The following is an 11120-nucleotide window of genomic DNA, read 5'->3' on the forward strand; positions in this document are numbered from 1 at the left end:
AGGATGACTTGATATAGTATTATTGAAAGATCAAGGGGTAGGAATAATATTACATTCATAATCTTATAAGTAATTGAGATCATTTCTTACTCTAGTAGAAGCACATACAACAGATTGAGGGGAAGTATCAAAAACAGATTCATTCATAACATTGGGAATATCATTTAAAATTGCAACAGGAATTTCAAAATGCATATCAAAATTAGGAGAATCATGGGAATGCTCATGATCAAGCAATTGTGTAGGACAAGAGAAAGGATCAACACCTTCATTATCACAAGATAAGTCATAAGTGTTATGATTGATAGGCAAAAGAAGTTGAGAGTTATGAGTATGTGATCGAGTAGAATGTTGTTCATGGAAAGGAAAAACGTTTTTCATAAAACACCACATGTCTTGAAAGAAAAATATGTTTAGTATGCAAGTCAAATAAAACATGTTTCGGCAATTCAGTCCATCATGTTTCGGCAATAAAGGGGATGCATCACCATGGAGCCAAAGCTTATGTACCGGAAGCACATGCACAGCCATGGATCAGCAAAGCCAGTTTCATGAAAAATTCAAAGAGGAAAATGGGGATGATTCTGAGGCTACAAAAGAACTTAGAAATCTATCCAATATATTCAACTCAGACTGTGTCGTGTGGGATTTACCAGCAGATGATTTAATCAATCCCATGGTATAAGAAATATTACAGAATAGAGGAAGCTTAGAAGCTCAACTTGTGAGAATGCATTAAGGAATAAAAATTTTACAAATATGATCAATGGTACAAAATGTAAATAAGAGCTATTTTTACAAATTATGAATACACAACAAGTGAAAAGCATTATTTGACCTAACCAATTTTCTCAGTACTCTCCTAACAATATCTTTGGATTATTAGATCAAGCAAAATATGGTGATGAAGAGGATGTATCTGCCAGAATCTGTGAATATGGGGGAAAAAATAAACATTAGGACAAATATAGAAGAAACAAACACAGAAGTAATAACTACTTTTTCTAAATCACGGCACAATATGTTTGTATTCCTTAAAAAGCTACCTCAAGTTGCTCTTCTGTGAATAGCTCTTTCTGAACATTCCATGTATCCGCATGGGTCCGCCGAAACTCTGCAACAGCTTTGGTAACAGTAGATTTCACAGGGGATGGCTCACCACTAAAGCGAGCTAGTAGTGTAACATGCTCAGGCAACCAACTGAAAGTAGTTTATGCAGTCAAATAAAGGCAGAAAATATAATGTCAAAAAAATCAATAGATGCATAATCAATGCCTTCAGATATATCCAAAATAGAAACAAAATTATGCCTGTGAATCTTGTAGTCTATAATAGAGCTCAACACCCAAAAGCCTAGAGATTATTTTATTTTTTGACTTAACACCCATGCTTGTGGATGTGATTTCAAGAAAATATTTTGGATTTCTCCCAACTAAGTTGATTTTTTGTCAAATTTAATTACCATCATTTCCTTAATTAGAAAAAGAATATTCGTATATTAGATTATAGACTGAGCACTACCACTTAAATCATATATACTCCTAATGGTATAGAGGCGTCAATGATGTTTGACTTTGACATTTTTCCTTCAATACTCACGGACGAACTTAATTTTGCAAGTGATGCATTAGTTGAAGATAGTGTGAATCAGGAAATAAATAATAATTTATAATTATATTTATCAGTTTTCCTAAAATTAGTTAGACAAATCAGGATTTGATTTGATCCTCTTAATTTGTAATTATTAGATATAACTATTGTAACGGTTATTTATACTGAGAAATATCAAAGCAAAAAGGGCATCAAACCCTATTTTATGACATGGTATCAGTGGTTCGATCAAACCTGTGAGATTCTAGTTTATCGTGGGGTTTATTCAGCGACACACCACTAAGTCGCTCTCGAAATCTCGCACTCGTCTTTGCTGCTCTTGGTTCTTGTTTGTCTCCCAGTCCCTCTAGCGTATCCTCATCGTCGTTGTTCATAGATCCTTGTCCGACTATTGGTTTCGTGCGTTACTTGCTGCTGCGGCTGAGATCGTGATTCGTGATTCGTTTTTGGGTTGTCCTTGCTTGAGCGTGTTACTCGTTGCTGCTGCTTGGTCGATTGTCATCGTGATTCCGTCTGCCTCTCGTTGTGAGCATGTCTCTCTGCTGATGCTCTGTTTCTGCGTTGCTGCTCCTGCTCTGTTTTTGTACTGCTGCTCCTGCTTTGTTTCTGTATTGCTGCCCTGTTTCTCTGATGTTGCTTGTTTACGGAGCTTTTGCAATTTAGTCTGCTCCTGCTCTGCTCTGTTTTTGCAATTTAGTCTGTTTCTGTATTGCTGCCCTGTTTCTCTGCTCCTGCTCTGTTTTTGTACTGCTGTCATCATTATTTTTTACGTACAATAGCGTGACTTCTGAAAAAGAAAGAGACAACTTTTGTGTACGTTTTACTGGCAAGAATTACGATGCTTGGGAATTTCAATTCAAAATGTATGTTAAAGGAAAAGGATTATGGAGTCACCTTGATGGGGTTTCGAAGGCACCGATAGAGAAAACTGCCTTAGATGCGTGGGAAATCAAAGATGCTCAGATTATTTCTTGGATTCTCAATACTATTGATCCTCATATGATCAATAATTTGCGCTCTTTTTCAACTGCTCAAGAAATGTGGAACTATTTGAAGCGTATCTACAACCAAGACAATACGGCCAAACGTTTTCATTTGGAGCTAGAGTTAGCCAACTACAAACAAGGTAATTTGTCAATTCAAGAATATTATTCTGAATTTTTGAATTTATGGACAGAACACTCTGCTATTCTATTTGCTGCGGTTCCCAAGACTTCTCTCGCGGATGTCCAAGCTGTGTACGACACTAGCAAGCGGGATCAATTTCTCATGAAACTTCGTCCAGAATTTGAGGTTGTTAGAGGTGCTTTGCTGAACAGAAATCCTGTTCCTTCTTTGGATACATGTGTTGGTGAACTTCTCCGAGAGGAACAACGTCTCTTTACTCAAGGAACCATGTCTCATGATGTTGTCACTTCTGAACCTGTTGCATATGCTGCTCAAAGCCGAGGTAAAGGTCGTGATATGCGACAAGTCCAATGTTTCTCGTGTAAACAGTTTGGACATGTCGCTCGTAGTTGTAATATGAAATTTTGTAATTATTGCAAGAAGCACGGTCATATTATCTCTGATTGTCCCACGCGCCCTCCACGACCAACACAACATTCTGTGCAGGCATTCCATGCCACTAAGAGCTCTGCAATTGGTCCTTCCATTCCTAGTGCCTCTAATGGTGGTGCTCTACAGCCCGAAATGATTCAACAAATGGTACTTTCTGCTCTTTCAGCCTTGGGAATTCAGGGTAAGTCTTCTAATGTTTCGAATCCATGGTTTCTTGATTCTGGTGCATCCAATCACATGACGGGTTCTTCTAAATTCTTGCACAATTTACATTCTTATCATGGTAATCAGAAAATTCAAATTGCTGATGGTAATACTATTTCTATCACTAATGTTGGTGATATCAACTCTGATTTTCGGGATGTGCTTGTATCACCTGGACTTGCTTCCAATTTATTGTCTGTTGGACAATTGGTGGACAACAATTGTAATGTTAATTTTTCTCGTGATGGTTGTCTTGTGCAGGAGCAGGTGTCGGGGAAGGTGATCGCGAAGGGGCCTAAAGTGGGAAGATTGTTTCCACTTCAATTTATTTTCAATCATTTATCTCTTGCTTGTAATAGTGTTTTGAATTCTTATGAGGATTGGCATAGAAAATTGGGTCATCCAAACTCTAATGTGTTGTCTCATTTAGTTAAAACTGGTTTATTGGGAAATAAAAATGTTGTTTCTAATGCCTCTGTGCCATGTTCTGTTTGCAAATTGGCTAAAAGTAAAACACTTCCTTTTCCGTCTAGTGCTCATCGTGCTTCCACGTGTTTTGAGATGATTCATAGTGATGTATGGGGACTGTCTCCTGTAACTTCTCATGCTCACTATAAATATTTTGTCACATTTATTGATGATTACAGTCGTTTTACTTGGATATATTTTCTTCGGTTCAAATCTGAAGTGTTTTCTATGTTTAAGAAATTTCTAACATATGTTGAAACTCAATTTCAAACAAGTGTTAAAATTTTTCGCTCTGACTCTGGTGGTGAGTATATGTCTCATGAGTTTCAGGAGTATCTTCAGCAAAAAGGTATTTTGTCTCAACGATCATGTCCAAATACCCCCCAACAAAATGGAATGGCAGAACGTAAGAATCGTCATTTGCTTGATGTAACGCGCACCTTACTTCTTCAAGCTTCTGTACCATCTCGATTTTGGGTGGAGGCTCTTTCCACAGCTGTCTTCCTGATTAATCGTCTTCCTTCTACAGTTATTGATCTTGACTCCCCTTTTTTTCGTCTTTTTAAAATTCAGCCTGATTATAGTGATTTACATACTTTTGGATGTGTGTGTTTTGTTCACCTACCTCCATTTGAAAGACATAAACTTGGAGCGCAATCTGCTCAATGCGCATTTATGGGGTATAGTAACTCTCATAAGGGTTTTGTGTGTTATGATGTTTCTAACCAGCGCTTTCGCATTTCTAGGAACGTAACATTTTTTGATAATCAATTTATGTTTCACTGTCTTTCTCATGCCATGAATGATATTGCTATTCTTCCCAATTTTTCTACTATGCCTCAATCTATAGAACGTTTTAAACCAGGAAATGTATATGTTAGAAAACACAAACAACAGGTTATAACCCCCCTTCTCGACCCTGATCCGCCACCTGATCCTGTTGCGGTTGCACCACGACGTTCTAGCAGAGCGTCTCGTGCACCCGATAGATATTCACCAGACAGGTATAATTCCTCACATGCTTCTTTGTCTGCATCTCTCTCTAGCATATCTATTCCTACTTGTTACTCACAGGCTGTTAAAGATGTGCGCTGGATAAAAGCAATGAATGAGGAACTTCAGGCTCTTCAAGAGAATTTCACATGGGATATTGTCTCTTGTCCTCCTCATATCAAACCCATAGGCTGTAAACGGGTGTATTCTATTAAATTGAATTCTGATGGGTCCTTGAATCGGTACAAGGCTCGATTGGTTGCCTTAGGAAACAAACAGGAATATGGAATTGATTATGATGAGACATTTGCACCGGTAGCCAAAATGACAACTGTTCGCACTGTACTCTCTATAGCTGCTTCTAATGGGTGGACTCTTTATCAAATGGATGTGAAGAATGCATTTCTTCACGGTGATCTCACTGAAGATATTTATATGACTCCTCCTCAAGGTCTATTTTCTTCATCTCATGGTGTGTGCAAGCTCAAACGCTCTTTATATGGTTTGAAACAAGCACCTAGAGCATGGTATGAGAAATTTCGTTCCACTTTACTTGGTTTCTCCTTCATTCAGAGTCAACATGACTCCTCTTTATTTATTCATCGCACATCTACAGGCATTGTTCTACTCCTCCTTTATGTTGATGATATGGTTATTACTGGATCTGACCAGGCATCTATCCAAGAACTTAAACATCAATTGCAAACTGCATTTCATATGAAAGATCTTGGAAACTTGCAGTATTTCCTTGGCCTTGAGGTTCATTCTACCTCAAAGGGTATATTTCTTCATCAACATAAGTATGCGACAGACCTTATTTCTATGGCGGGCCTACAATCAGCTAATCCGGTAGATACTCCTCTTGAGGTTAATGTGAAATATCACCGCGATGAGGGTGATCTATTGTCGGATCCCTTATTGTATCGACAACTTGTGGGTAGTCTTAATTATTTGACAATTACTCGTCCTGACATATCATTTGCTGTTCAACAAGTAAGTCAGTTCATGCACTCTCCTCGCCACCTTCACTTGGCAGCAGTTCGTCGCATAATTCGCTATTTGCTAGGTACCTCTCAACGAGGTCTCTTCTTTCCCATTGGCACAATTCCCAAATTGATTGCCTATAGTGATGCTGATTGGGCAGGGTGTCCCGACACTCGGCGATCAGTCACCGGTTGGTGCATGTTTCTCGGTTCTTCACTGATATCATGGAAAAGTAAGAAACAAGCAAGAGTCTCTAAATCCTCTACAGAATCAGAGTATCGTGCTATGTCTACTGCTTGTTCTGAGATAATTTGGCTTCGTGGTCTTTTGGCTGAACTTGGATTCCCTCAAACAGAGCCGACGTCTCTCTATGCCGACAATACTAGTGCTATTCAAATTGTTGCAAATCCTGTTTTTCATGAGCGCACCAAACATATTGAAGTAGATTGTCACTCTATCCGTGAGGCCTATGATAATCAGATTATATCCATCCCTCACATCAATACTCAGTTTCAAGTTGCAGACATTCTTACCAAAGCTGTTCCTCGCCCGCGCCATCAGTTTCTAGTTAGCAAATTGATGCTTCTTGACCAGCCGCATCAATTTGAGGGGGGATGTGAATCAGGAAATAAATAATAATTTATAATTATATTTATCAGTTTTCCTAAAATTAGTTAGACAAATCAGGATTTGATTTGATCCTCTTAATTTGTAATTATTAGATATAACTGTTGTAACGGTTATTTATACTGAGAAATATCAAAGCAAAAAGGGCATCAAACCCTATTTTCTGACAGATAGTAGTCAATCAATGGCAGTACGAACATGGCATATGTAGGGATTTCATAATAAATCAACAATAAAGAAGTTTATTTTTTAATATAATTGACCTATTGTCATACCATTTTTACTATCTCAAGTTGAGTTTACATAGCCATTACTAACATACCAAGACCAATACATAATCATTTCCATGGATATTACTGGACAAACCTGGGCATGTCATATGGGGCTGATAATACAGAAGCTACCAAAGCTAGTACTGCACCATGAATCGATGCTACAGCTGAACCAGAGCTTGCATTTCTGCATTTGAAAATTTGTACACTTTATCAAGTGTGACATGTGCTAATAGCTATAGCTAGAAATTTGAGAGAGAGAGAGTGAGTTGACAAATAATAATATGATTGCAAATCCCACCCTATACAGTATACACAATGCTTTCATGCGTACACATTGCATAATATATTTTTGTGACACGCTGACTTCATTTCTTATTAATAGCAAATATTCTAGAGTTCAACAATTAAGCTTACATTCTACATGCTGACAAATCAAATTTCAACTATAGCATTAATAGCATTCTCGTAAAGGTCCATATTATAATGATAGATACACCTTCACAAGACTATGGACAAGGGATAAAGGCGATAATACATTCAAAGAAATTAACCAGCATTTAGGCCCACAATTTTACAAAATAATAACTAAACTTCCAGAAACTTGATGGAATCTTTAGTACAATATTACATTTAAAGAAATTACCTCGATTTTCTTCTCTTTTGTATAATATTTCCCTCTACATAAGCTCTATCACGGAAATCTTTAGCTAGATCTTCATCTCCACCCTTCATTAAGCCTGCTAAAACTGCTGCAGCATGTTCTCTTACCTAGACCAAAGATTAAGTCTTCCACAATGAGATTATTTAAATGCAGTAATCAGAATCATATCAGATTAAATATAAATAGCAACCATCAACAATAGATGTCACCACAGAAAAGCAACACAGGAAAAGGTCAGATGGTTCCCCTAAAATGTATGTTGATATAGAAATAGATTTGTCGAAACGAGGAACAACCACCAGAATCTAAAATTTTCATGTAAACATACTTTTTTCCACAGGTAAGTCAAACAAGCTCTATTTGGTTTATGATCTTGCACCATTTACAGCCTAGTTCTTCAAATTGGAAAGAGATGCCAGGCTAATAGACAAGTACGACCGATTCAGGTGAAACCTTTTCAACAAGCTTAGGATTTTCTATAAAGTACTGACTTCATTTCTTATTAATAGCAAATATTCTAGAGTTCAACAATTAAGCTTACATTCTACATGCTGACAAATCAAATTTCAACTATAGCATTAATAGCATTCTCGTAAAGGTCCATATTATAATGATAGATACACCTTCACAAGACTATGGACAAGGGATAAAGGCGATAATACATTCAAAGAAATTAACCAGCATTTAGGCCCACAATTTTACAAAATAATAACTAAACTTCCAGAAACTTGATGGAATCTTTAGTACAATATTACATTTAAAGAAATTACCTCGATTTTCTTCTCTTTTGTATAATATTTCCCTCTACATAAGCTCTATCACGGAAATCTTTAGCTAGATCTTCATCTCCACCCTTCATTAAGCCTGCTAAAACTGCTGCAGCATGTTCTCTTACCTAGACCAAAGATTAAGTCTTCCACAATGAGATTATTTAAATGCAGAAATCAGAATCATATCAGATTAAATATAAATAGAAACCATCAACAATAGATGTCATCACAGAAAAGCAACACAGGAAAAGGTCAGATGGTTCCCCTAAAATGTATGTTGATATAGATATAGATTTGTCGAAACGAGGAAAAACCACCGGAATCTAAAATTTTCATGTAAACATACTTTTTTCCACAGGTAAGTCAAACAAGCTCTATTTGGTTTATGATCTTGCACCATTTACAGCCTAGTTCTTCAAATTGGAAAGAGATGCCAGGCTAATAGACAAGTACGACCGATTCAGGTGAAACCTTTTCAACAAGCTTAGGATTTTCTATAAAGTACAGGTATCTCATCCTAAATTACCCAAACTCAAAAATATAGAAAGGGAGAAAAACAACATTCTGTGTTTCCATTTAAAGAGAAAGAGCTTGCCTCAACTTGGTTGTCTACTAGTAACTTCTCAACTGTTCTCCAAATTTCTTGTTTCTTTGAACTTGAGAGAATGAAAGTGTGCCTGTTAAAGAAGGAACAGACCTTTATTTTCATCTGATTTATAACAGGCAAAAGTAGTACGATAATTACGAGAAAATGATTATAAATAAAAAAACAATTTTTAAAGGTATGTTTGGATGGAGGTTTTTGCAGGGAAGGGCTTATTTTTCTTTTAGTTAAAGGAGCTATGAAATGTTTCAAAAAATGGAATGAAGTGTGATTGAATTGTTATATGATAATTTATTATGTTATTCTTTCTTTCTTTTTTTTAAAATCTCAAATTTATCCCAAAATATAGATTCATCCCTCCCGAACATACCCTAAGTATTATTTGCATACATTTCAAAGCATGGATTTAAATCAGTTGACTTAAAAAGAAAATATTACCACATGAAGCAAGATGTGTATAAGGACTCCAACCATTTAAAGTTTGATGTGCCAAAACAATACAGTCAAAAATCATCATACCTGTACATGAAAGTACGCAGATATGTCAATGTCGCAGACCTAGTTCGCCAATTGGAATCATTGGCAGCAGAAAGTATCACATCTATGGCCTTCTGGAGGTGAGGTTCCCAAACAATCATCCATTTTAGTAATTCAAATGCTGCCTTGGCTAAAGTTGACAAATCCTTATTTGATGTTTCCTTCAAAAGAAAACCAAATTATTCAGAAGTGTGGCAACCAATACACTTGAATGATTATAGAAAAAAGGAAATGAATATAACAACATTTCTAATTTTTTTAATACAACTTCTCCAAAGGTTATTAAAAGAACGATTCAAGATATCTCATCCTAAATTAACTCCTGGAAGATTATGAAAATCAGAATTCATTCTGTTTTTCCGAAACTCTGGTTAGACAAATGCTAGGAGAAGCAAACTGGATCTTAATACCAATAACATAATTAGGTGTCTAAACTTGAAGGCTTAAGACAGTACGAGAATCAAAATCATCCACAACAAACGATACAATTTGTCAAAAGGAAACACACAATCAAGACGACATAATAAGGAAAGGAATTAGATCAGAGTTAAGAATACAGTCAAACAAGAAGTAAAGAAGTTAAAATTCTTATGAATACAGTCAAATCTATAGCCCAAACCTGCAAGGAAATCACAGGATATAGAAGCCCCACAATCACATCCCGAAGATAAGAGGATCTCCCAGACTTCAATGACGAGATGATGAAGTAGAGTAGCTACATTTGTTTGGAACAATAAACAATTAGTAAAAAAAAAGTAAATTATATAATAAGTCAAAGCTGAACCCGTAAAACTATATATCTTCTATTAGTACCGTTTCCATCCATTTCATATCATCCTGTGAATCACCATCTAAATGCCCATTTTGAGAACTTGTCTCAATCGGATTCACAGCTTTATCTGATTGCGAAGCAATCTGAATGTTCACAACTGCTTCAGCTGCTCTATCTGTAAGAAACTGAACCCAGCTTTCGTCTTTCATCAAATTATCAACATTGTTGTTTCTTTCATCACACGCATTATCATGATGACTTGAATGATATAGCCGAATGTTAGAGCACAATACAGAAAGGGTAACCCCTAGAGCTTCCCTCACCTGTTGCATAGACAAATTGAAATAGGTCAGTACCGCAAACAATTAAGAAAATGTCTACCCACTTATATATTCATGTTGCATAACAGGGAGGGACATCAGTTTCAATGCCAAACCACTTATTCCAATAAGTATCTCCACCTGGGCGTGAAGAGAGAGAAGAGAGACAGAGATATCTTTTATGTTCACATAAAACCTGACCATGCATTAAAAAATATATTTATTCATTGTTTTAATAAAAAAATTGCAGAGTTCCGTTTTCTCCTTGCAAGATGCAACTTCCCAGATTATTTTTAAATTCAAAATCATATAGGCATAATGTCATTTTGATAATTAACAATAATCCTACATAATTAATTGTTGAAGTGGTGAGATTTTAGAGAAAAGGAGGAGAGAAAATAATAAGGGTTTGAATATTATTGATAATAGCTGAATGCTGACTTGATTACAAAAGATTCAATACTAATCTCTATTTATAGAGAAACATAGACTCAATCCTAAATCAGGAATAAATCATAATAATAAAGAAAGATATTATAAGATTCTCTATGATTATAAATTGATCATAGAAAATAACTCAAGATACTCTAATATAATATAAAAGATATTTTCTAATATTCTAACATTAATAATTCTATAAAAGATAAACCAGAGCACAGCTTTATATACAGCAATTATATTATATTCTTCAGGAGACTTGCTTGTAAATGCCTAAACAACAATCAACCAAATCA

At 35.9% G+C, this 11120-nt stretch overlaps 1 protein-coding gene across 1 annotated transcript in view; it reads right to left on the reverse strand.

Annotated features, from left to right (window-relative positions):
* Window positions 1-591: 591 nt before the first annotated feature.
* LOC101494174 (proteasome activator subunit 4-like) overlaps window positions 592-11120 on the reverse strand; it is a gene marked incomplete at its 5' end in the record, with an annotated part of 30260 nt that continues 19731 nt past the window's right edge. The window contains 8 exons of the mRNA XM_004500115.4: window positions 592-929; window positions 1047-1200; window positions 6814-6906; window positions 8154-8278; window positions 8749-8830; window positions 9277-9455; window positions 9914-10009; window positions 10108-10389. Coding sequence (XP_004500172.4) covers window positions 888-929; window positions 1047-1200; window positions 6814-6906; window positions 8154-8278; window positions 8749-8830; window positions 9277-9455; window positions 9914-10009; window positions 10108-10389 — 1053 coding nt within the window. The remainder of the gene's footprint in view (window positions 930-1046; window positions 1201-6813; window positions 6907-8153; window positions 8279-8748; window positions 8831-9276; window positions 9456-9913; window positions 10010-10107; window positions 10390-11120) is intronic.

Source organism: Cicer arietinum, chromosome 5 (genome assembly GCF_000331145.2).
Source record: "Cicer arietinum cultivar CDC Frontier isolate Library 1 chromosome 5, Cicar.CDCFrontier_v2.0, whole genome shotgun sequence".
In the NCBI taxonomy this organism is placed as follows: Eukaryota; Viridiplantae; Streptophyta; class Magnoliopsida; order Fabales; family Fabaceae; genus Cicer; species Cicer arietinum.